This window comes from Periplaneta americana, chromosome 6 (genome assembly GCF_040183065.1).
Source record: "Periplaneta americana isolate PAMFEO1 chromosome 6, P.americana_PAMFEO1_priV1, whole genome shotgun sequence".
In the NCBI taxonomy this organism is placed as follows: Eukaryota; Metazoa; Arthropoda; class Insecta; order Blattodea; family Blattidae; genus Periplaneta; species Periplaneta americana.
In genome coordinates this window covers 866,696-894,107 of record NC_091122.1, presented here as the reverse complement: position 1 = coordinate 894,107, position 27,412 = coordinate 866,696, and the positions used below count along the sequence as shown (strand labels likewise).

The 27,412-nt window shown below is 38.4% G+C and overlaps 1 protein-coding gene across 2 annotated transcripts; it reads right to left on the bottom strand.

Moving 5' to 3' along the window:
- Window positions 1-1,459: 1,459 nt before the first annotated feature.
- Window positions 1,460-27,394, bottom strand: Sf3b1 (splicing factor 3b subunit 1). 2 transcript variants are annotated; one of them, XM_069827228.1, is made up of 21 exons: window positions 27,285-27,394; window positions 26,905-27,083; window positions 23,341-23,424; window positions 21,924-22,050; window positions 16,647-16,726; window positions 16,123-16,308; window positions 15,437-15,653; window positions 15,015-15,308; window positions 13,723-13,863; window positions 13,393-13,574; window positions 11,256-11,537; window positions 9,104-9,461; window positions 7,320-7,465; window positions 5,730-6,002; window positions 5,121-5,342; window positions 4,847-5,029; window positions 4,585-4,773; window positions 4,240-4,415; window positions 3,854-4,126; window positions 3,543-3,759; window positions 1,460-2,769 (listed from the first exon to the last, which is right to left on the bottom strand). In XM_069827228.1, exons 1-21 carry the CDS (start codon window positions 27,349-27,351, stop codon window positions 2,611-2,613), a joined length of 4,035 nt encoding a protein of 1,344 aa, XP_069683329.1. In that variant the 5' UTR covers window positions 27,352-27,394; the 3' UTR covers window positions 1,460-2,610. The 2 variants fall into 2 exon arrangements, with proteins under 2 accessions (XP_069683329.1, XP_069683330.1); XM_069827229.1 differs by lacking the exons at window positions 21,924-22,050; window positions 23,341-23,424; window positions 26,905-27,083; window positions 27,285-27,394 and adding an exon at window positions 18,827-21,584.
- Between the last annotated feature and the right edge of the window lie 18 nt (window positions 27,395-27,412).

Sequence of the window (27,412 nt, the reverse complement as noted above, 5' to 3'; positions counted from 1 at the left end):
GAAACTGAGAACAACAAATCCATCAATTTCTTAGACGACACAATAAGATCGATAATAAACATAAGTTCAAAATTTATAGGAAAACCTCTAATCACACAGCACAAACATGCAGCATTTCGATCCACGAACCAACAGGACTGCAAGGATGGAATGCACACTGTCAAATAGCACAAGAGAATCGATCACATATAAAAAAAAAAACAAAACACAAGAACAGAATAAATATACCAACACACGAAAAAAATTAATTAATAATGATAAAAAAAAATACAAGATTGTATCTTCTTACAGGAAATTAAAATACAACATTGCATACAGAATGCAAAACACGCAAACAATGTGATATGTGTTTAAAAACCGCGCATATGACGTCAAGCTATTTGCATCATGCTTTTTGGCGATTATTATGTTCTGAAGTTGGGGCACTCTTTAGGTCGAATTCGTTAGCCCTTTATGATAGGGTAACATGAGTACGGAAGTAGGCAGAATGGATGATGAAATGAACCCATGGAAATATTGCAAATTGAAGAGAAAATCCAGAAATTAAACAAACTAGAACAATACGAAATTTATACATATGCAAAAACACATTAACAGTCAACTGAATTTCAAAAAACACCCTTTTCGATGCAATACTACATCATAAACACAACCACCAGCAAGAAGAAAGCCTAAGACCTCACTAGCAATCTGAAGATGGCGTACATTCCTGCTGAAACCAGTCATTAAGGTAATTACCAAATAGTTTCAATAGTCTATTAACACACTAAAGTTATAAAGTTGTTAATTTAACAAATTTAATGGTTAAACACTGATATGCAAGTGTGTAACCAAGAATGAAGAATAATAACAATAGACGAAATTGTTCAGCAACATTTATATCTAGCGACGTCAGAGATTGCCGGACACTCTGTTTAAAATTAAACTAGAAAAGTATGTTCTGTCCTTCAAAATGCGTTACTGGAAAGTTGCTAGGTTCGTGCACACAATGCTCTTAACGTTAACATTTTAGTAATGTTTTTCTTATGTTAATGTAATCGCTTTTATTTTAATTGTATCATTCCTTAATATGTTAGACCAATTTGTATTATTTTGAACTTCTACTGGTATGTGCAGTTTTTTTTTTTTGTCACACATTATACTTGATTAATTTGCATGGTGATGCACACTTTTCTCCATAGCTGTATGACATTTCTGGCGGCCAAGCTCCACCAGAGTAAATAAATATCACAGCTGAGTGTTCCTGGTGTCGTCTTTTTTAAATTATTTGACATGATACGTCTCTGCAAATTACATTTTCTTAGTTCATCTTTTGTTAATGAATACAAAGTGGCAGTTCGAACACATGTCCATGGCAATGTGGCAACAGGTCCCGGCATTTATAATGACTCTGACGTGAAGGGCAACAGCTGATTCCTGAGAAGGGGGCCAGGGCACAAATAAAAACGCTCACAACTGGTTACTCGTCTTTCAATTTATTTATCATATAACTTGATTCATATAAAGAAATTCAGGAGATGATTTCAATGTGCAACTTGTGCCAAGTGACATCTCTCAGACCCTCGTAACCTCTCACAACTTCACTTTAGTCTGTGGTTCTAGAATGTTTTCAATTCATGGTTTAATAAAGGAAATATAGTACAAAAGAAATATAGTAATAAAAAATCTGCACACACACTGCCAGCATATATAGCATAAGCCACTAGAATGGAACATTTACAGAATTCACCTTATGTTAAAAACTCTGAACTATAGTTGACAGGCAAGGAATTAAGAGAATGCTAGACTCTTCCTCTATTTTCCAAGTAGGACAACATCTTAGTATTCGGAACCCTGCCAGTGACCACTCAGGAAACAGAGTACAAACATACTGTTTGTAACTGAAGTCACACTCCAATGTATTTTTGAAATACAATTATGACTTTTACATAAACATTTATGTCTGGAATGCTATGTCCGATAAACTACAGTTCTGCAACAGCAGATGTCACCAGTTTGCAATATGCCTTACATACAATAAATAAAACTTCATGGCATACCCTGTGAACTAACAGGGAGATTGAATTCATTTCTGCTCCTAAAAAATTTGGATATGAGAAAGTCTTTTTCTCCATCTAACAGGAAATCTTACTGTAACACACTACAACATAAATACTCAACTTTATCTTTAGGAATACACTTGCGTGTAAATAGAATGATTTCCACTCTGCTTGCAAAATGGGAACTGTTAATGTCTTTTGTCAAATTAGGAAATCGTAGTCAGAAGTGAAGGGGATACGAAACATGTAGAAATAAGTAAAAGTAGTTCTTGTTATGACAGCCATCTGCTTGGCAAATGTGATAATGGAGTTATGAACTGGCCACAGCAATCTGTTCAGGGTCTGCATCCTCAAAGAAAGAGTTCAGGTTGTACACGGCACATTCCCAACACTGATGGTTACACTAATTCGGATTGTTTTCATCTTCTTTCTGCTCAACTGTAAAGGAAATCCCATTCTGACCAACACAAAAGACGATGATCAGAGTTGGTGTGAGAATCCAAACTCTTTACAGACATCTTCGGTAAAAAGAAACACTATGACACACTATGCTACATTTAAATAAATTTATTCAGAGAATGTAATCCAGTTCATATCGAATGTATTGGTTCTTAGGGTCATTGACTATCCTGGGGTAACCAGCCACCAAAGCATCCTGTCCACCGATATAGAGCGAATTGTAGATCTTCCAGTACACGTCCCGCACTTTCCTTGCTGGATGGAAGAGACCCTGCAATGAAATATTGTCGCACTAGTTAGAAAATATACACATAATCTGCACTACTTAAGAAAACACAGCTGAATATGTATTAAAGCAAATTGTACAATTTTTGCGGAAATGTGCATTAACCCTTTAGGTCCACTGCCCTCTACCTTTGAATCAACTATTCATAAGCTTCACAGAACTTTTCAAGATTTGCTAACAGTTTACAGGTTTTATTGTCAAATCACTTACAACAGTTTAGAAGTGTTTGATTGTCTTAAAAGTGGATAACAATATGTTCTAATCGATCAAAGACTTGACAATTCTTTGAAGGAATTGATAAATAGAATTCGAAAATATTATGGTGCCAAGAACCACAAAGCACATGGCATCCTGGTCCACCACAATCAAGGTGAAGAAAAATAATGCATATGGTATGAGGAAATTTCAAGGCAAATATCAATACATGATATATATTTTGTGAATGTGGAGATTCTAAGTCTCTATTGATTGTAAATATTTCGTTTAAAACAATAAGCAATCACATTCTTCATTTTATGGTACCATATAGTTAAGTAATACAAATATTATTCTCCAAAGATTTACATACTTATATTGTAATATCTGGTAGGTAGGCCTACATAAGTAATTTTTAATAATAAAAACGGAATTACAAAATTTCGCCTGTCTACCGTTAAACTAACATAAATTGCTCAAAAAGGAAATGACAACTGTCAGATGTTGGCGGCTTTCAGCAGCTCTATATTACGAAGTTCTACCATTTCCCCACAATGTAGTACCTGCAACACATATTGAAGTATCTTGTTTGGTCCCAGGGCAACTCGAAGGCCTTCTATGGAGTCCATGAAGGCTTGAACGAGATGTGGAGAAGTTTCGAATATATTGGGCCACACGTGGTTCAGCAAGTGTATGAGTGCGTCCTCGCAGCCAAAGCCGTACACCCCCAGAGCCATGTGCTTGATGGCCGCGCAGGCCGTCTGTCTGTGCACCAGATCCCTGCAACACAGCTTCGTATTTGTATTTCACGTTCATTGTGAAGCAAATTATGTTTTCGAAAACATATAATCTGATCCTATGTTCCTCACAGTACCTGTCCATCAAGGCGTCCTCCAGTAGCGGTGTCACGGCATAAATGTAGTCCTTGCCCATTTCCCCAATGTATTCGAAGAGAAAGGATAATGACTTCAAAACGCCATTTTGTACATTCAATTCTGGAACCCTGTATTCATTCATAAGAGCTGGCAACACTGTGAACGGAGAGCAGGTTTCTGCCACAATAGCAATCGCCACTGTTGTACAAACTCTGTTCTGACGCTCCTGCACCTTCAAGTTGTTTAACAGGGTTGCCAATACATCGTGTGGACTGAAAATGAGCAATGCAACACTCTTAGGTCTTATAACAAATTAAAACAAGCCAGTGACGTCCTCAACTTTTATTAATTTAATCATAATCTGCAATAAAATGCTGTTACATACCCGATAGCCTTTGCAATATACCCAAACGTATTGACAGTGGCTCTTCTGATGGCCTTCTTGTGGGCCTTGAGCAACTCCAGCAGTTCGAAACAAATTCGCATCCACTCCCGAGCGGACACGTACTCAGGACCTCTGTCAGCAATACGACCCACCAGATCGATACAGTTCTCTTGTACCTGTGCACATAAACCTCATTCATTAATTCAGGAACATAAAGAGAAATCACATACAATAACTTCACTATAGTCTACCATTCTTGCTGTAATCGCCGATCACAGTACTCCAGGCAGAAGAGTTCTTTACTTATCACGTTTTCTTGTTGGAGTAGGTTAGTGTTGGACTCACCTTTTCATGTCGATTCTTCAGGATAGGTGTAAGCCTTGGAAGCAGGTCTTTGATGGGTGGCGTCATTTTTGTCATGCCAATAACGTTGACAATTGCCTTCAGAGCCCCGAGAATGCTGCCCAGCACCTCTGGGTATTCCTCTCCCAAATACTCGTACAGCACAACGCCCAAGTGGCCCATCAGTTTTTCCTGCAACATCACAAACTCAGTTACTGAGCCACGCTCTGTCCTCTGTTGAGGGTTACATGATTCCGGCACTCACCTCCTGACACGTCTTCATCACAACGGCTATTCTCGAAATGAGATCCGCAGCCTGCTGTCGCACTTTGGCAGACTTGTTATTGAGTCGCCACAGGATGGTGCCGCAGATCTGGGGCAGGTACGGCTTCACCCGCTTGCCCAGCTGGTTGACAATGGTGCCAAAGCCATTGAGCATCACAACGTCCTGCAGGCAACAAACATCGGTCAGTATCAAGGACCATCAAGTGCTGATGTGTTATTTTCTACATTCCAACTTATTGTTTACACTGTGTTACCTCGGTTGTCTGTTCCTGGAATGCATACAGGATTCCATCTATCAGCTGCTCCTCCAGGCGGGAGTCGATGTCTGCAGCTCCAAGATTCCCCATGATCTTCTCTATAGTCTCCATCACCATTTTGCGGTACTGCTCATTTTCATCCTTCAAGTCGTCCACCACACGATTTATGATTTCAGAGGCCCCGACCTTGTTGGCTATCTCCACAGTCGTGTCCACAAGCTGAAACAGACGATAAACAAAGTGCATGCAGTGTGAACAATCATTTATCAAGAATGAAAGAAGTGCATTTCACAGCAATGTAGTGCTTACCAGCAACTTGAAATGTCCCAGACATGAGTATTCATATTTTTTTCACTCTTATCTGGTGTTTCTTAGTTACATTTTTTGACCGACACTTTCATATTAGAAATTGTTCCTGTTGGAGTGAGAGTAAGATTTCTACAAATCAATAAAGAAAAAATTAGGGAAGTATCATTTGTAGTATGTACTGAGGACATGGACAAATAACCAGTGCATTGTGTCTACACTCTTTCCCTTCTATCCTCTATGACAGCAGGTACCAAGAAATGAACAAGGAGCTGGCAAAGCAAAGAGAGAGGTCCCTACCTGTCTGTAGTTCCTACGGTCGAGAGCCATGCGGTGGTTCCAGAAGTGTTTGAAGAAGTGGGGCAGGATCTCGTCCTTGATGTACTGGGACTCCACGCCGTCAGTGCCACAGCACTGCTTCACCACCTTCAGCACGATCTTCTTCATCTCCTCGTCGGGCGACTGGAACTCTCGAATCAGGATCAGCATCACTTCCCGAGTGTAGTAGTTGGCATACTCGGCGTCCATCAATGGGATCAAGTAGCCGATGGCCTTCAGGAAGGCAGCCAGACCCTAGCAAAGGAACAGACTGGATAATTCCTGCAGGCTTGTATGTGCTCCACAAACGTTCTAGTTATTAATTGCAAAACTTTCTGGAATTCACAGTGTCATCAACAAGACTTTATTCTCCATAAAAATTTTGGTTTATAATTTTCGACTGAGGCGATCCCGAAAGAGTTCCTATCTCAAACTGATACTTTTGTCCTTCTCCAGCATCCCTGAAACCCGTCACCATGGAAAACCCTACATAACTTTCTCAGACACTTTTGAAAATGTTCTTAATAATGATAACGATAATTAGTAATAGAAGATTTATCTTCCTTTTGTATACTGGTTTTACTATTGAGTATATTTAAGTCTTTCTGGAAAAATACCACACTTCACTGACAAACTCATAAGCAGCTTAAAGGAGGAAAAATTATTCCAGAACAGACTTCTAGAGCTTTGTCCAGAGGAATTTTTTATTTGTAGGTGTTTTAACACATACATAACTTCTGCTGCAGATCTGGAAATGTATCTGTTAAATGCCAATTGCAGCACAGAAGTTGTTAATGGAATCTGCAATAAAATTTGGATCCTTTACTTTATGATCATGAATTTCAATAAAAGAAGTATTTTCATTCTTTGGATATCCACTTGATTTCATTTTTTTATAATATTCTAAATACCTAAAATATAATTATTTATTGTATTTTAATTATATTTTAAGAATTTAAATTCATGAACACTGTTGAAAAGTGACCACATTGCATATTAAAGGTAGGCCTATATCCCAAAATAGTTTTGATGTTATTTTCAGAATTTTGTATTTTTTTTTTTTATTCAGATATATTATTTTTGTCTATTTTGTAACATGTGATAAAATTCTGCAGTAAAGCTTATAGTGGTTAAGAATATCAGAATCATTATTGTTCTTACTCATTAAATATTGATTCATGAGGTTTTTTTGTCCCTGAGTTGCCCACATGTTTTTACTTTTGAATTTTTTCACAACCTCAACTGGAGAATATTAATTGAAATCATTTGTAAATGTAAATAAAAATATAATACATTAAATTAGTATTAATATCAATATTATATACATTTTCCCAAGAATAATTTTGTAGAAATGAATTTAAATGATTGATGGAGTCAGCATTTATATTTTATTCGATTTTTAAAATTGATGTTTAGATTTTTCAGTGACATTGTAGAAAGGATTTGAGCATTCTGATCAGACAGGCCATTGATTAAGAACTGATAATGCGACTTGACAATCCTGGCATCCTGCAACTGAGTCGGTAAACAATCAAGCATAAATCTGCTTCATTCTGTGAGTGTTCTGCTCACCTTTCCTCTGTGTGTTCGGATACCCTTCCACAAAGGCTTCAGGACAGAGTCAAAGCTTTCGATGCCGTACGGAGTAGCAGCTTCTGCAAGCGCAGCAATGGCCAAGGCAGTGATAGTCCGAACCTTCTGCTGCTCGTCGACAAGACCTGCGAACACACCAGCACTAATCATAACAAACAAACAAAATGGCTCGTCTACTGCTCTGACCCTGCGAGTTGGCAGCAATAGCACCGATACTGGTTTTGAGGGGGCTCACCTTCCAACAACACTCGCTTCCTCTCCTTCAACTTCACCCTGACATCTTGTATTACGTTCAAATCTGGTGACTTAGATGGCCAGGCGATCACTTTGATCAGCATTGAACAGCCTGTGCTGTGTGTGCTGAAAAGTTATCCTCCTGAATAATAATCTTCCTTCGGGAAAACATTCTCGGGCAGATGTGAGGAACACATTCTTCAAAATGCGTCTATACCATGCTGAATCCAAGCGGCCATAGGTCCTCTCTAAGACATGTGCCCCATCCGCCACGCTACGGCCGAGCTCCCGATAGACTCCAACAGGTCCGCTGTAATTGGTCGAGATGGCAGTTTCGTCAGAGAAAATTACTTTTGTCCAATCGAAACCGTCATCTACACCAGTTACAAAGGCGAGGCAGTCTACAGCTTGTTCCTCAGTCATTATTTTTATTCACTGCCCAGCAGCATCTAATATCAGACAGTTAATAACCATTCGTAAACATGCAGATGTCCAGAACCAGGACGTCTACTGATTTCCCCATGATTCTGATAACAATGAACAATAGGCTCACCGCTGAAGCTGAAAAGCCATTTTGGATCAGAACAATTAGTTGAAACCTCCGGTCCGCCACTGGAAAGTGGACATAGCTCCACTACTTGGATCGACATAATTAATAATGTTTATACACGTTTAAATCCAGACGTTTGAGATGGGCAGGGCATGTAGCACGTATGGGCGAATCCAGAAATGCATATAGAGTGTTAGTTGGGAGGCTGGAGAGAAAAAGACCTTTAGGGAGGCCAAGACGTAGATGGGAAGATAATATTAAAATGGATTTGAGGGAGGTGGGATATGATGATAGAGAATGGATTAATTCTGCTCAGGATAGGGACCAATGGCAGGCTTATGTGAGGGCGGCAATGAACCTCCGGGTTCCTTAAAAGCCAGTAAGTATACACGTCTAATAATGATGATAATAACAACATTATTTAACAACGGTTTTCAACTCAGTATTATTTTAACAGTTTTACATTAAGGTATACTTTCACAACAAATGTAAGAAGCACAAAATTAATCTGAAAGTAAGGTCAACTTAATGACGAAAAGCTATTCAGTAAACAAATGCGAGCAGTATAATATGATAATCCCAAGTATGACACTTCTATTCAATTGTTCCGATACCTCTGTGCTATCATGCCTGCTCATAGACCAGAAGGTTGAGGGTTCAAATCCTGGTGCAGAAGATGTTTTTTTTCATTATGCAGGTTACATTTTGCTGCAAGATTTACAAATATTCATCCACTATTAGTAACAGACTACTTTTCTTCGCATCTTTTAAAATGCTTTGTGGCTTGCAACAACAATCGAAGTACAGTAGCTGCCAAAGCGATCGCGTGTGTACCAGTCTGCTATAACTGGAACTTGGAGAATTCAGGCGGGCCTGATTTTGTTTCTGGCTCTGCACCTTAATGACTTCCTACAACACCTTTCTTCTATCATATTAATACTTCTGGATTCCCTTCTAAAAATTAATTTTGATCTCTTACCGTGTTCTATGATCTCCACCAGACTCTTAAGATGGGGCAGAATTGCACAGCCCATCAAGATGGCGATCTGCTGCACTATTTTGATGCCGGTGTGCCGTGCTTGCCACGACTTCTTGCTGCGACACACTGCTTTCAAGAAGGGCAGCAGAGAGGGGATTCCCAGAGCTGATGCCACCACTGCAAAGGCTCTTGCTGTGGTGTTACGCACGTACTCATCGATGTTGTCAATGTCAGGCCGCATTGTGGAGATCATGGTTGCCAACCCAGCAGCTTTCGCCAAGTTAGAGATGATCTCACGACCTTCCACACGTGCATAGTAGTCTTCATCAATGAGCAGGGGCTCGATCACCACTAGAATCTGCAGATCACAACATAACATTACACTAGTACAAGAAATAACGCATTTCAAGGTTGACTAATACAATACTGACTCAGAGAATAACACATCCTAGTCAATGAAATGTTGACCTCACGATTTGAGTTTGCGAACCACCTAATGCAGTCCTACACACTGGATATCAAGGGATTGCCACTGCCACGTATTCATCTAATATCAACTTGAAAAAGCTCCCACATCACCCAGAAATGGACCAAGAACAAAAGACAAGTGCACAGATACATATAGAAAATTCTGTTGAAATGTTTTATTTCATTTGCACCATGAACGCACAGTATCTACCAGCTCTTTGTTATTGATTTAAATCAATACATTTCGTTTTAAAACTCTTCTTAGTAACACGAACTTTATCATATATACTTAAACTAGGGTAGGCTACGTGTTACATTTGCAAGCAGGTACTCAGACTCGAACAAATTTAAATTAACGCTCTATGTATGTTACGAGACGTGGTGGGAAACAACTGACAGACACGGCCTCTGCGAGTTCGTGTTTTCTAGTCTTTTGCGCATTTTTCATTCGCAATTTCTTTTCAATTTTTTGACAAAAATCATTATTTATACTAATATTATTTTTAATTATAGTAGGCCTAATGACTTACTGATATTTTTTCCTTTTATTCTGAGATTTTACGTATACAACTTTTAAAAATCGCACGTCTTTAATTAAACCAAAAGAATTGATCAATAATTGCTGATACAGAGTGACATGACACCAACAAGTTACGGTGAATGTGACACATAGCTAGAGATAAGAGTGCCTGCATAATATAATTTTAATCTTGAGAAGTTTTTAAATATTATATTCGCCAGTAATTTTTGTCTGGATTTTAGGATGAAAAAATTGGGGTGAATATTATATTCGAGTAAATATGGTATATTTGAATAATTTCGAGGGAAAAATTGTTCCGGAGCTGGGTATCGAACCCGGGACCTTTGGTTTAACGTACCAACGCTCTACCACTGAGCTACTCGGGAACTCTAACCGACACCGATCCAATTTTTCCCTCTATATCCACACACCTCAAAGTGGGCTGACAACCGTCAAGCAACCAACTTCGAGTGCACACTAACTCCGTGTGACTTAAATTGTGGTTTTCTGTTAACGAACAGTGACGTGTATTATGCAAATCAAGATTTCAGGTATAACTCCCTGTAAAGTTGATTTGAATAATTTCGAGGGAAAAATTGTTCCGAAGCCGGGTATCGAACCCGGGACCTTTGGTTTAACGTACCAACGCTCTACCACTGAGCTACTCAGGAACTCTAACCGACACCGATCCAATTTTTCCCTCTATATCCACGGAGTTAGTGTGCACTCGAAGTTGGTTGCTTGACGGTTGTCAGCCCACTTTGAGGTCTGTGGATATAGAGGGAAAAATTGGATCGGTGTCGGTTAGAGTTCCCGAGTAGCTCAGTGGTAGAGCGTTGGTACGTTAAACCAAAGGTCCCGGGTTCGATACCCGGCTCCGGAACAATTTTTCCCTCGAAATTATTCAAATCAACTTTACAGGGAGTTATACCTGAAATCTTGATTTGTATGGTATATTTTTTCATTAACACATACTGACTGTCCAACAAGGTAGGCATTCATCACTGGTTTAAATTTGAAAAGTTACGTCACAACCTGCGAACTGGAGTGCAGATCTTTTCCCAACAATGACTAGCAATTTGGTCCAGATTCTGAATCACACAGGGTAATCATTTTAAAGCATGAGGAATTCCAGTCTCATTAAAATGCTGCTTCAGAACTAACCTTGTGGACATAGGGCCTCACTAAGTCGTCCAACTTGTACAGGATGCGGTCAATGACTTTAACCAGTAGATGCCTCTCCTGGTCCTCCAAAGTCGGCGACATGAGCAGGGGCAAGATCTGGTTGAAGAGGGGGCCTGCTCCGAACTCACGCGCTTTGTCTGTGATTTGACGGAGAGCAGCCTTGCGCATGGGAGGTGTGCCGTTCTTTATCTTGAGCAGCAGCTTCATGATCTTGCGCTCCTTCTGCTCCTCCGGGCTCAGGCTCTCCTCGTCCACCTCCACCTGGAAGCCAAGCAAGCAGACGAGAAACACTTATTACTGCAAAGCAGTGGAAGTCCATCCACACAATCATCATCATCATCATCCTCGTTGCTGTCATGTGTTTCAGCCCACCGCACTAACATCCCTGCAAGTTTTCGACTGTGTTTTGTTTTCTAGCATGTCAGTAGTATTCATGCCCCAAAGAAATTACTGAAGTATCTAGACGAGTTTGATTCGACATGCCATTCAAAATTTCCACGTTCAAGAGTGTTCTATTCCAACTACAAGGAAATTGTTGCCCAAATTACAAGATACTATTAACTTTCAAGGGAACTGCACAAGCCTACAAAGTATTGTAAAAAGTCTTGGTTTCTGGCGATGAAAACAAAATCTAAGAGAAATTTCGACAGAAAAACATGATATAGACTCTAAACAAGAGGCTTACTGGGCATGTTTTCGAAAACACCGAGATGAAAATGGATCAATCTTTCATCCAAATGAAACCTACGTCCACAGCAGCCATAACATCCCAAAAAGTGGGACTAATGAAGGCAACTCGGGTGTTCTAGCACCTGTATCAAAAGGAGAGCAACTTATTATAGTTCATGCAGGTGAAAGACATGGTTTCAACCCCAACACCTACCTCATTTACAAATCAAAACAGAAGACAGCCAATTTCCACCAAGAGATGGACACAGAAAATTACACGAACTGGCTCACAACAATACCAATTCCTAATTTACTCCTCAATTCCATCCTAGTTATCAACAAACCACCTACATCCAACTCCTTGAATAATGACGAGAAAGCATGGTTAAGACGAAATTGTAAGATGTAATTAAAACTCATAGTGACTATCAGATAATGGCATGCAGCTCTCAGGTTACTGCTTTACCATACAGAGTTAAACTTCATGGGATTAATTTGGGAAGATGTCTTGCACTAACGTCACTGTAAACTTCAGAATGTAGAACAAATGTGTCGCCAAAAATTTGCGAAAATTGGTCAAGCAGAATGAGAGAACGTATATCACTATGTTGAAGAAATTGAAAACCATTATGACGAGGATGGAATTACTGAATGGACCATCATGAGAATTCTCATTCAGGAGATAACAATGCCGGAGTGAAGATGAAAGTGTCAGGAGTGGAAGAATTAGAAAGTGGTTGATTTTTTTTAATCTCTGAGATTCCTCTTTCATGTCATTCATGTAAAAATTGAAATAAAGTGTATTTATTAGACAGAACAAATAAGAACTGAATATTGCTTGGTAGCGACTGTACAGATCCTGACAACAGGAAACCCAGCATATCGATAGGGGAACAACTCAAAACTGAAAACTACATTTTAAAGCTATGTGTTGCTGTGAAAAATCCAATTAACACACACTAATCTGAAACTTATAGTATAATTATACAAAACATCATTAACAAAATTTGGAATAATTTCAATGATCCTTGGATTTTTCAGAAAAACATAAAGCTTTAAAATGCACGTTTATCAAAACTTTAAATTTTAAGTCATTTCCCACCTGAACTGGGTCGTCGATAATCAATAATGCTGGTTCTACTGATACGCTTGCTCTTGGAGATGGTGAATACTATCATGAGGAAATTTTCATCTATACCCAATACTTCTCACATATATTGTCACGCTGGATATTGCAGAGGATGAGATCAGCAACTTAATTTTGGTTCAGAGACATGCAACGTATTGCCAACTTCTCAATGGAAAATACTGCCATCTTGCTACAGGTTAAGTTTCCTCTGAAATCCAGCTTGCAAACAACGGCCACACAATGACAGAATGATTACTGCTTCAGCCACAAAGATCGAACTCTGCCCCTTTACTAAGACAGGAGGAAGGTTTACTTTACCAGCAACTTGTCGAAGTACTGCGCGTCTTCCGGCTTCATGAAGGGCAGGTTCCCCTTTGGTTGGTTGTCCATGTACTTGGCAGATTTGTCCTCCTGCTGGATGAAGAATCCTGCAGGTGTCCCAGCTATTGGTGTTGGCGTGGCAGTCAGTTTGCGTGCTGGTGTGCGGATGGGTATGTAACCTGTTGAACAGTCACAAGTGCCGTGTGTCATCTACAAGTCATTACAAACATTTTCATTTATTTACATCGAACCTCGAAACACACTGACTACCAGTACTGTAATGAATGGAAGAGTAATAAAGCAAATACTGCACACATGTATCCGTACCTGCAGGTGGAGTCAGCACTTTGTAGCCAGGGGGAAACATGGCGTCCAGTTCGTCATCAGACAGAGGGCGGTTCCTCTCGTCTATCTCTCGCTCCCAGCGATAAGCCTGCAGTTGCTCCGGCGTCATGGTGGCCAAATGTCCTGAAGCAACAGAACACATCAAATCTGGGCACTGCACAATACATTACTTAAAAGTCACTTTTTCGTTACTGGGAAAGTTGAAAATACGTCTTTCTATCAAAGTATAGAAACTCGTTTTTTTTTCTCTTTCAACTTAGTATAACAGGAAAGCCAACATGTACTGCACAAAGAGAAATGTTAACGATGAGCCAAACTTTATCATTACTATTAATTACTCAGGAGACTTATATATCGTATCCCTCCAAACTTATCTCCACCACCAGCACTATCATCACTTCATTGCATAGGAGAATCCCCTGCTAAAATAAACTCTTTCCATCTTTTCTTTGGTCATCCATATAAATAAAACATATGAGAAATGGGCAGTAGAAGGAGATAGTCTGCTTCTAACCCCAGCACTCAATTTGATAGGAGGGTCTGCAATGAAAGATCCTGGCAACGAGAAAATTCCAGTCACCATCTGGGATCGAAGCCAGGACCTTCCAGTCTGTTGCCAGCTACTTTACCATCCTTATAGCACTAGATATCAGGCAGTCATATCATCTAGTTGGTCGTGTTCTCTTTTAGGTCAGTGGTCACATTGTTTGTTTGTTTTTGCCATTCCAACTGACTAAAATGATGATGATGAAGGATTCAGCAAGAGGTAATCCCATATCCATCACGTGTAATACCTTTAAGGCCCCAAGGTAAGCAGCACTGGTATGGAATAATTAATATTAAGTACTTATTTCCCTCTAGCGTAAACTATTGGTAAGAAAAGTTAAGGGGATAATGCCAAAGCTAAAAGCGAAATTGGCTATTATACTATGAAATGCAAAATGCGTCCTAAGCCCAGGTGATTTGTGGTGTTACTGTACCTTGGCACAATAAGATCTTCGTGTGCAACCCCTCAACAAAAACTAATATCATGGTAAATTTGTACAATGGGTCATAAACAAGCAACTGGTGGAGGGGGGAAAGATTGACTAAGTCCAGGAAAGAGTCATCGCTGCATCCAACTCAAAAACGATATTGCTATACTGTGTTATCAATAACATGACATATTTGAGTCATGTGGTATTATTTTTTTAATTTTATCATATTCGAATCAAGAAAGATGAAGTTTTCTCACACTTTCGAATGTGAGGGATGCTGTATTTCTAGGAACTCACCAGGGGTGGGTGTGGCCATTGCCATCGCCTTTGTCCCTGTGGGAGTGACACCGCTAGGCGTCATGAGTGAAGGAGTGGCATGGGGGGTTCCATGCGGAGTGCCGTGGGGCGTGTGTGGAGTCCCTGGTGTCTGGGGGGTCATAGCCCCTGGAGTCATCTGGCTTGATGGCGTCTCATCCCATCGACTGCGCCGTTTGCTGGCAGATGGTGTTGGTGTCTCCTGGATCAGGTCTCCAGCTCCAGTGCGATCTGTTCTGGGTGTCTCTGCCCACCCACTGTTGTGTCCAGGCGTTTCTATGTGCAATAAGAAACAAAGATAAGCACAAATGTAAGGAGAATAAAGTTCTAAAAGGTTATGTAATTTATGCATTAGTCAAGACACAATCTCGGTTGTGTTTCCAGTCCATGTAATAATCTTTCACCTCTCTCAGTTTTGGGGGTCTCATCCCACCGGTTCCTCCTACTTGACGCCCCCTTGTCATGACTTGGGGTCTCCCTCCCTGGTGTGGCGTGGCCTGGTGTGGCGTGACCAGGGGTGGCATCCCACATGCGAGTGCTCTGTCCTGGGGTGGCTCCTGGAGTCTCTCCCCCTTTGCCATGACCAGGTGTCTCGTCCCAGCGAGTTGATGCAGGAGTGGCCTAGAAGAAGAACCCAACTTATTTATAAATAGTAAGCGAAGCTGCTCCATTTTGGTGATGCAATACATGCACAGTGTACTAATCTCTTAATTCAAATTAACAGCAAGTTTCATGACGGAATAAATTAAAGTTGTTTACAAAAGCTTTCTTATTATTTCAGAATTAAATCATACTTGAGTGTTTATTGTCTATATATGTGAAAATTGATTAATTTTATAGGATCGAAGTTAACTCTTCTTTATCTGGACCAAAGCTTTTGAAAAACCAGAGAACAGTGTCAGAGACCGTCCCTCTTGATTCAAAACAAAGAGCAACAACTCGAAACTTTCACTGCCATACTGATGGGAAAATCTAGTAGTCAGTAATTTTCACAATTTTCATTTAGCTTGTCTTTCATTGTGAACTAATTTACAACGCAGTTAGAGAAAAACCTGAATACATAGTCTGCAAGTAAAGAGGACAGTCTTACATCTTCCTTGTCCCACGAGGAAGACACGCTGTTGCTGGTGGCTTTCTTCTTCACTGGAGTCACTCCTTCATCGCCTCCAGTCTGGTCCCATCGCCCGCGCTTCTTGGGTGCAGATTTAGGAATATCACCGTTACTTACAACCTTCAGCGTTCCGTCTTTGGACTTCTCAACAATCTGCTTTCTTAGCTGTGAACAAAGTAAGCAGAAAGGTCACTTACACATTTCAGTTATTTTCACAGGTTAAGGATGAGACAAGCCACTCGCACTTCAGTCTGAATGACTGGTCAATTTTGCCTGTAGTCGTCTCAACTCTCTTCTGTGCGAAATCCACTGTCAACTGGGTTTGAACTCAGATCCAATGAGATAGTAATACAACCTGGTGGTCACATTAAATCGAACAGAAATATATCTGTTTTAAGTTCACAATGAGAATTTGGTGGACCCAAATCAATTTCAAAAACAATAATTTTCGTGATGATACACTCAAGTGAATATTGATCAGGATTTGTTTAGAGTTCACTCACCTCTGTCTCTTCTCCACGGAGCATCTGTTCCTGCATAATCACGGTGAACGTTCGAGAGCCGAGGTCTGGAGTCTTGCCACCTGCAAGAACCAATTAAAGTCACGCCGAGCGCAACAGTTAGTCACAAGCAGATTCTCCCATGCTACCCCGATTACTTTGTCTCAAATCAACAATAGCAAGTGGCTTTGAAGCTTAACTGAGACTTGCATGATCAACTTTCTTTCAAGACTGATAGAATATCCAGCACTCAGAAGTGGTTTCAAGAAGCAAGTCTGTCTGGTCCAAAGTGTCTTCAGAAATCTTAATATCATAAATGTGAGCAAACAGAGAAATGTTCAAATTAATCTCAATGTAGATTCACAATAACATGGCTGGCTATGTCTGTCTAACAAGGAACAACATTAATAGGTGAAAAAGTTAAAAAAATGAACGCATTTCCTATCCTTATGTACTCGTAGACTTTCTCACTTCTTGAATCTAGCAAACCACCCAGTTATTTTTCGAAGAGACTGTTGTTCGTTGTAAGGACAACATGAACCACAAATAATTACGCAAGTTTAGACAAGTACCTACTGAAAATACTTGTCTATAATGGTGAATGTCGAGTATGAAGATTATCAAGCCTCCTCAAACTACATGGAGTAGAGATTTTCAAAGAAATCCTTTTATTTACCATATTCCCTCGTGCAATATTCCCCAAAAATTTTTAGGACATAATTTTCATAATTTTTTGTCACGTAATTTCCCCTCCTTACATTAAAAAATAGACACATCTTTACCCTTCAAGACTGTCTTCCGTGAGGATTCGTAATATCTTAAACATATGCAGCATAGCAAACCCAAAGTCATTATTATAAAATGCTCATGATTTCTCTAATGGCCCATAAGATGATCTTATTGAAGCAGCAGAATGTTCATTATCTTTACGTAATTAATGAATTACGAATATTTTACGCACAAAGTGTAACACCAAAGTTAGTCAGGACCAGCTACCAGCTCTAGAATGACACGCAATGGTAAGCTGTACATGGGCAGGCCTATGTTATGGTTATTTAGCACTGAACATTAGACTATGAATTGTTAGAAGTTATTTATCACCAGTTCATGCCCGATACTTGGTACTCATCATATAATTTCCTCCCTCGATTTTTGCGATTAAATAAGGTATTTATTTTTGCAACCATCATACCAAAAGGAAAATTTTTGGATTTTTTTGGTATGCTGTCTAGTAGTTTTTTCCAAGCACTGAATGAATTTACTTTATATTCAATACTCACAAAACAGTTCATCCAAGGGTTGAAGTACTCAAGCAAGTGGTCAGCCGATACAATTAATGTGTTCGGAGTGTTAGTTGCCAGGCACATGGTTCAGGGTTTGGGAAGTGTTATTGACCAACTTCCCTGCAGTGGGAATTAGTTTTTATTCTGCAAGAAGGGTGGGGAGGGGGGGAGCTTACTTGTTTAGCGATTACTTTAACTGTTACACATTTATGTGTTGTTCAGTGTACCCACTAAGCAGGCCTGTATTGTATGTCAGCTGGCAATGACATCCATCAGAACTCGAATACTTCACTGATCTGCTGCTCAGTTTCACGTTATTAAAAATGGTTCAGCAGTGATGATAAAATGTAACCATCTCAGTTAACCCGAATTAGGTTTTTCGGTATTCCAGGACATGGTAGAATACCCTAGAACCTAATCCTGAGTCACCGTGAAAGCCTAATACTCATGTTATTTCATTGTTCAAAATGAACTGACATTGTTTCAGATGTTACATGCAGTCTGGCTGGAAGCTGCATGTGGGCACTACAATGAAATACTGAATTCTATCTCACATACAGCACCTGGGTAGTGTAAGTTCCAGTGAGGGCAAGATTTGCATACTAGGGTCTGCTTTGTTTACTAACACTGGAATTTTTAAATCTCTGTGTGGGTTTAATCTAAACTACTCATTGTGCTTTTCGATTTTCTGTAAGCCTGATGAAGTTCTGACAGGAAATTAAAATAATGTAAAGAACAATTTCAAATTACAATTTATTCTTCTTGAAACTTGACACTTCTGAAAACTGCCCGCTACATTTAGCCAAGTGAAAGACATAGCAACTGTCACACCCAATTAGTAATTTTGAAAACAATGTCTTTGCAGTTGGGTAAATGCAGCTCTGCCTCCTAGATACGTACGTGACACTTCTCCAGCTCACTTCATCAAAACGGTTGAGTTTCAAACATCTTGAGCTGCTGTGATGAATTTTACTAGCCACCTAGAAAAAAGCTGGGGTGATTAATAATTTTCTGATAGCTCACACACACTCTCACACCAAGGGGGGAGTAGCTTCAAGCTGATGGCAGTCGCTGATCCAAGCCGATGTCCACTTAGGTTCCAATGGAATTGATCTCACTGCAATTTACTTCTTGCTCTTTAAATTTTCAATCAAAAGACTATGCAGTAGAGTTCACTCTATTTGAATGTCAAACCCTTGCGAATATTCACTGTAGTGAACATTCCTAGCAAACTTTTGTACTAACACTGAACCGTGCTTCGAAATCCCAGATTGGCGTTGTAGATCCAAGACTCCGCTGTGGAAAATCCTCGGATGGGAAAGAAAATTGAAGATCATTAGTAGAAGTGATTCAATTCTATATGTCCTGCCCAACCCTCCCCATGTTGTGTGATATACTACCCCTCCCAGAATGCAACATCTATAGATCAAGCACATTACAATGCAGAGCCCTCTTGCATACACACACACAAACACACCCTCTCACACGCCAAGCAACTGACAGATATGGAATGGTCACCCGCATCCTAGCACCCGCACACCAACTGACATGTGGGACGACATGCACAAGTACGCCACAGCTGCTTGTAGAATGCAGTGCAACTCACATGTTTAAAGTCATGGATGAAGCAGTATTGACCAGGTGAGTCTTCATACTTTTTTTCTTATTTGTGTGTCTAAAAAATCTCCAGAGAAAATGACGCAATAAATTATAAGCCTCATAATAAATATGCTAGTAAATAACTAAAATAGTATGTTTTGTAGCGTAACGATTCAGTATGTACAGATATACAACATTTTATACTTATGCTTATCATTGAACACAAATTAGATTTAACAATAATTGTGTATTATGTATATTAAAACTTTTTTCAAATTGATCAAAGCTCAGTTAATCTATCGATTAAATTCAAATAGTTAATCAATTAAATATTTTGATCGATCAACAGCATTATTAAAATGCATAAAATCGTTACCAATGCAATTCAAAGGATCACATAAAAATGTAATTTCTGTGTAACATGCAGTTCTCCACTCAAAACCATTGTTATGGCTTCACGACTGTGGGCATGCTAAAACTCAAGTCATTAAATTTGGAAAACATTCTACCAGCAAATCTGGAATGCCATTATGAAAACTAGTTATATCCTATTTATGTTCAACCAGCCAATAGAAAATTTTGAATGCATGTCATCAGTCAATCTTTTCGATTATATTTAAGTCTCAGAACGGTTTTAGTTCATAGGTATTAAATGTCAGATGCAAGCTCAACTTTTATAAAATTCACTTTCATACATTACATAAAAATTAAATTTACTATCTAAGCACAACTGAATTCATTAATTTCTTTTTTCGGCACATAACTGATTTCACGTCTGTCCACACAGCAGACTGCAGGGTACTGGTGCACGACTGTCCACAGCACAGCAATCAATTCATCCTCGTGGTGAACGAGCTGAGATATATTTGATATTTTTGGCATTATAATGCAATACTTTTCTTTATAACAGAAAATGATAAACTTTTTAAAAAGAGAAAGCTTACAGTATCGTGTAAAAATAAAAATTTGAAATATTCAAATTTGTAAGACCATTATCTTAGAACATCACCACCACGCAGAAGAAAGTGTTTAACTTCCACTAAGTGTAGGGTTGGGCGTTTTCCTGTCCCTTAAACACAAGATGGTTCATGAATCTTCCCACAACTATCAAAGGACGCAGTCACATGCAGAGGAGAAGTTCCTCTCTTTCAACTGCTAGATCTTTTGCAAAATGTGGTAGCTTGTAGCTCTTTCCATTAGTTTTTAGAGGGATCGGATCGACTCGTACTACTATTATTATTCTGCCATTTCTCTCTGATATAATAGTATTATACCTTGCAAATCAGACAGCAAAGGTTTAACACTGACTGAGGTTCTGCACATCTATTTTTGCCAGGCAGTACATCTCACTTGACGATGTGTGTCAGAGGAAGAACGATTGTTTGTATGCAACTGAAGTCTGACTAGTGTAATATGTAGCTTGTCAGTGATGTATGCAAAGGAACTGGCCAACCTACCCCATTATCTCCTGGTTTAGTTGCCTCATAATTGGTGCCTTATTGGTGAGGTTCAGACCTATCTTCAGACAGTTGACTAAACAACACTATTTTCTCATCTAAAAATGTTAAGTGTATTATACATTGTAATTCAATAGAAATGGTTTGTATTTCACAAAAAAGTTATACGTACTTTATTACAGATTTAACATCACTGCACTGCTGATAACATTCAACTAACTGTACTTCAAGTTACCACCATAATGTTTGTGGATATCAATGCTTGTATATTTCCTAGTTAACTTCTCAATTTCAAAGCAATGACAGTTAGGACATTTATAAATTAAATTTTGCTCATTCCTCATTCCAAATGATATCAATTTTGAGCTCAGACTAAGGAACTTCCTTGTAAAGTGGTATATGCCGCAAAATTACAGCTTTTGCATTCCAGACAGAACAGGGTTATCTTGGAAGTTCTGTGGCATTATTCCTGTTGATAAAACTATTGATAGTTCAAATCTTTAAAGTTTGTTCATATCAGTGGAGGTAACAGCAAATTGTTATTATTATTATTATTATTATTATTACTGCTACTACTACTATTATTGCTAATCAGAAGCCAAGCTGGGTAAACACCTCTCACCTCTCTCTGTCTGTGTGTGTGTGTGTGTGGGGGGGGGGGGGGTTCTGTATGCAGACATTTCTAACTTACTCAAGCAACTTGCAACATCTCATAGTACTAATCTGATGAACCAGCAAAATTCTGTCACAATGGTTATACTCGGAAACTAAATATGAGCAGATGAAACTCTAATGTCCAATGGTGAGTTGAGGTGAACCTCTGCTTCAAGAGGGACAGGAGCCCTTGCGCAGTGGCAGCTGGCAGTGGGGTGTTGGGATGCGAGTGACAACAGATTCACAGCAACAAAACAACTGCCGCAAGTATGAGCTGGAGGACAAACCTTCCTCAAACGGGTCAATTCGTGGTGGTGATATGATCATCTGCCTTCTCTTCTGCCTGTACTCGTCCTCCTTCTCCGCCACTGTTGGACGTCGCCGCTGCTCAAACGGGTCGTAATCCTTCTCACTCTGAAATATCAAGACAACCACATCACAACCACGTCACAACCACATCACAACCGTGCTGACGCGATGTTATGATAACATTTTCAATCACATTTGGTGCATGTAGTTACCATAATCACACAAATACTGTTCTGGGGTAAGTTGATAAAAGAAATGTTTCCTTCTTCTAAATTAAATTTATTTTTTATCATATATTAAAAATAGAATTATATTAACTAATACCAAAATTATTGTTTACAACTGTTAGTAATAATTCAGCTACACTTGTCTAACACTAGACTTTCGTCAAAGGTAGACTGGATATGCTTACTATTTCTCCTTACATGTTAAAACTATAGCAAACTTCTTTTATCACCTGATTCCATTACGATCCCAAAATGAAACTTTGCGAGGTGGAAGATGATAGCATAAAGTGTTTTTTTTTTTTTTTCAAAATTATAAACACACCATCTTCTAACAAATTTGGATCTTAAAATTTTGTTAGATTTTTATGAAAAAAATTTATATTGTAACCCTCACATTACATATAAAATTAAAGTCAATAATGAGATATTGCCCAGGTCTGTATAACATCTTGTTCCAGAGAAAATGATAATTAACCATTTCAGGATGCAATTTTCGATTAAAAAAATATAAAAATACTCAGCTTTTGAAGGAAAGACACATTTTTTTTTTCTTATGATTTTCATCACTTGTTACGGCAAGTTTCATCAAAATTCCAGAATGCCAGTCAGAATCAGTGTGTTGATTTAACATGGAATGGCTCAGAAACGATCCAGCCAATGTGCTAAAATTCGTAATGGTAAGTTAAGGTTATTGTAAGAGATGAGTTTCATTATATTACGCAATAATGTTTCCTTGGGACTGCAGGAGTTGTTATATTACGAAAAATGATTTAACATTAACCCTTATGACGTAGGTCAAAGAACCAGGAAAATGACATGTTCAAAGTGGAGACAGATTATATGCAGGATCGTTATGTTCAGGTTTTACTGTATTTCATTAATTATTTTTACTTACACTCCCTGCCACCCTCACATAAGCCGCCATCAGTCTCTATCCTGAGTCCCTAGCATCATACCCCACCTCCCTCAAATCCAATTATCATTAAATTATAAATACTTATAATTTAGAACACTGCAACTTTGTTCCTGCACAATGTGTGTGTGTGTTGCAGTAAACAAAAATAAATAATATTTGTAATTTTATTTAGGAGCACATAAAAGTGTAAGTAATACTTTTTTTATGAATGGTGTGTATCGTTACTTAGTCCTAACAACTGCAGTTCCTCACCTGAGCCACATCGTTGAGTAATGCAGCTGGAGCCGTGTAGCCGGGACGCTTGGTGTGGCTGAGGGACACAATGTCATCTTCATCCTGCGAAATTACACAATGCAACATAATGTAGTATGACTAGTCAGTGCATTCTGATTTGCTCTGTAATAATCCCATTCATAAACTCAAACAGAAAACTGATATGCAGAGTTTCTGTGGCTGTGAGCTCACCTCCCAATTTTTTACTCATAACGACACCGCACTATCAATTCAGCATCAAATTAATTGTTATAGTGAGACGAGTACAAGAATTCACAATGGGATTACCTCACCTTTGCCTTACAGTTGGGGAGAACCCTGGGGAAAAAGAAGTCTACCTGCATCATGCACATCTTGCTTGTGACAGCTATGGTGTTGAATGTTCTGTCATATTTTTGTCATATCTTAATTTCGCAAACAGCACCAAAATTTTTCCATACTGGATGTACGATATGCTATCTGATAATGACTGGATGTGCACAGTTTACTTTTTATATAATGCATCTGAGTGACGTGTTATAATGGCAGCATTTCAACTGCCGATGTACTGGGCCTACGCATCTGACTTACGTATGTCAGCAAATGAAAATTCATTAGAATAGCAGATGCCATGTGTGCCAGCACCACAGATTTCTATCTGATGAACTGCTGTCCAAAGTAAAAGTTTTTGAAATTATGTAGGACTCAAAAGCTGTCCTGTGCAGCTCATAGCTACTCAATTTGTAACACACTTTTCCGGTGTACTGTATTTATTACGTCACCTTAAAAGTATTGTAGTCTACCTCATTCAATCACTTTATGTTTTCTTTCATAATGCCCTGTGTTATGGTATCAATGGTGTCAAAGTAGGCAAAATACTTATTCTGCAGAAGAAGACCCTAGGAATTATTACTAGTTCATCTCACAATGCCTACTGTCGACCATGACACACAATTGTCTGATATTCACAAAGATGAACTTAAATAACTATCTTTGATTTACAATGTGAACTCCGCAGTTACTCCACCAGGTATTAACCATTTAATAGCAGCCACTCCTAAAGCAAGGTTAATTAAAACAAAACAATGGTTCTATATTGCAGTAAATTTGCCAAGTGATGCCCATTCCACTAGCTTAAAGAAATTTGGTCTAAATTTGTTTCAAAAATTTGGCCAATCCATTTGATAATATTGAAGAATTTTTTTTAAAATTCAAACACCTAACATTGCATTTTAATGTGTTTATGTTTATGTATAATGTTGATTTTGCCTAAAACTTCTGAAAACTGTAATCTTTTACAATAAAACTGATTGAGTGTTCGATCTTTAACTAATAGATTTCCCTCTCTACACATTTTTTCCCCCATTTTTAACCAATAACATTTGGCATGTCATTTTAACGTCTCCATCAGCTGTGAAGTAATGTAAGGTAAGTCATACGGACTAATTAGGTGAATATCATTTCTTCTACTACTTCCAGTTAAAATCACTTCAAAGTATACGCAGTGTCGTTGGTTCGAATCCTATAGCCTCCAATGTCTGCCAATAGGCTATGGTATAGAATGGAACAGTTGATTGAAAACAGAAGAGAAGAGATGTAGACAGAGAGAGGAAAATGAGGGAGAGTGGGAGAATTCCAATAGAAAGCTATAACCATAACCAACTTTAAACTTATTTGTCTCTAATAGGTCGCTGCTTTCGTGCAACAACAGTTCAAGTCGCATTATATGTATTCTAGACTTTTACAGACTTTGTTGAGTGTTTCTGCGAGAAAAAAAAAGTGAAATTGCTAACAGAGATGGTATCCCACTTTCCTCAGCAGCCGTTTAAAGCTTTTCCAAGACAAACTCACTCTAAAAAGGTAGTTTTCGTGAGAGATGTCTGATCTTATGATTAATATGAGAGTAAAAAAGTGTGTGTGTGTGTGTGTGTCTAATGCTCAGGATTTAACAATGAAATTATCTTCCTTCCTGCTTCCCATTATCTGGCCATAAGATACATAGAAGTCTCAAGAGCTTCGCAATTTGCCAGATGTTTCATGTCCATATCCTCTTCCTTTATGTACATAACAACCATTTGAAAGCAAAAAATGATAACAGAATTCATGATAGGCCTATAGATTTTTTTTGCTCCACTGCAAATTCTTCCCTTGAACAATTAGTAAAAGTAAATATGAAATAATGACTGATTTTATCAATGTTTATTGGAAGGCCTACGACTTATGGCATCTATACCAATTTTCATAAGATAGAAACTTTTTAGCGTTAATAAACCATTTACCTCTGAAGAATTATGTGCACTACTTGAACACTAAAATGAATTTTACGAAGAATTCCGTGTCGTTAGAAAAATCTTGCCAGCTATGATGGAAAATCACTCTTTGTCCCTGAAAATACTTCCACACCTACATATTAATAATAATAATAATAATAATAATAATAATAATAATGATTTATTTTAGCTGGCAGAGTTAAGGCCGTAAGGCCTTCTCTTCCACACAACCAGCAAAAAGTGTATATACATATGCATGAACTTACAAAGAATTCAACAATTTGATTTAGATGAGAGTTACATGTATACAAGAGTTATTTACGAATTAAACAACAAAATACTATGAACTATTAATTAAACACTGAAATAAACTGGGTAGCAGAATTAAACTAAAATACATAGAATGTTAATATATTTCAAATTATATTAGATAATAGAAAGAGATTATTATGAGACAATTTTGAAAATGCAGCACAATCAGGATGATGTCTAAAGAAAAAAAAGCAACAGTGTAGTCAGTAATATTTTAAATTAGTATGATTGGAGTGAAATGCTAATAAGGTTATCTTTTAAGCTGTTCTTAAAGGTGTTTGTTGTCTTGCAGCCCCTAATACTTTGTGACAAGGAATTCCATTGACGCGAGGTGGATATTGTAAAAGATGAGGAATAACAAGATGTTCTATGAAGAGGTATATTTAGCGTGCCACAGATAAGTGATCTGGTATTTACGTCGTGGTTAGAGTATAGATAAGAGAAACGAGACGAAAGGTAATTTAAAACCATAACAAAAGGATTAAGCTAACATGAGGTTCGGACTTTGGTAATGAGAAACCCTAAGGTACTTGTCGAACTGTGCTCCAACCAGGAGAACGCATCTGAACAACGCATAGGGGCGAGGCTTGACATCGTACTGTTACTACTCACTAAGAAAGTAACAATCAGGTACAAAATCATAATGCAATGTTCTACTAAAATATACGAGGAGAATGTTTTCAAGTCTGATATAAATTGAGAGACTCGTCTTATCGCCAGCCAATTACAAATCTAGAATCCACCTGCGAGCGATAGATTCCCCAGCAATGGTGTACCACTGAAGTCCCCTACATGCCTTTTTGCTGTCGTATGCATTCTCCTGCTTGGAGAATTTATATAGCTATATAGGCATAGATTAACCTAACCGCAAAATGAAATGAAAAACATAACAAAGATGAACAATACAATTTTTGATTGCCATGTCGGCACGGAGCCAAATACAATACATTAACACTAATATGCAACGAAAATTACTACTTACGTCCACTTCATCGTTAGCTGCAATTGACGTTACGTAGCCGTCGTATTTATTGCCGCCACCGTCATAAATATCCCTGTCATAAAATCCACTTTCACCCAGCCCAACTCGCTCTTTTTCTTTCATCTCATCAATAAGGTCTTTCTTCCGGGACTGAATGTCCCGAATCTGTGCTTCAATATCTGAAATATGTAACATTATATTATGGTCAAATTGTTTACGACACCCACTGTTGCAGATAATGAATTAAACTATATTATGTTGAAAGTATAATTTATAAATTAATTGCAAATATTTTAGATCTATCATTCCATATATGGTTCAATTTGTTATTCTTCAGAATTCATGCTTAAATAACGTGAAAATTACTATTATTTACTCACCTTCATGGGTTCTCGGTATAGCCTCCATCTTGTACAAGTTATTCCATAGATGAAGTGCATAGAACATACACTGTTTACAGGGAAAGCCGATTGAGTTTCCACCTATTGAAGAAATAAAACTTCCATGC

Coding starts and splice junctions, on each gene's coding strand:
- Sf3b1 (XM_069827228.1), bottom strand. CDS start 27,351: ATGTTCTATGCACTTCATCTATGGAATAACTTGTACAAGATGGAGGCT. Junction 15,654..16,122: donor CCTCGTGGGACAAGGAAGAT/GTAAGACTGTCC, acceptor TTCTTCTTCTAG/GCCACTCCTGCATCAACTCG. Junction 4,127..4,239: donor TATATTGCAAAGGCTATCGG/GTATGTAACAGC, acceptor GCTCATTTTCAG/TCCACACGATGTATTGGCAA.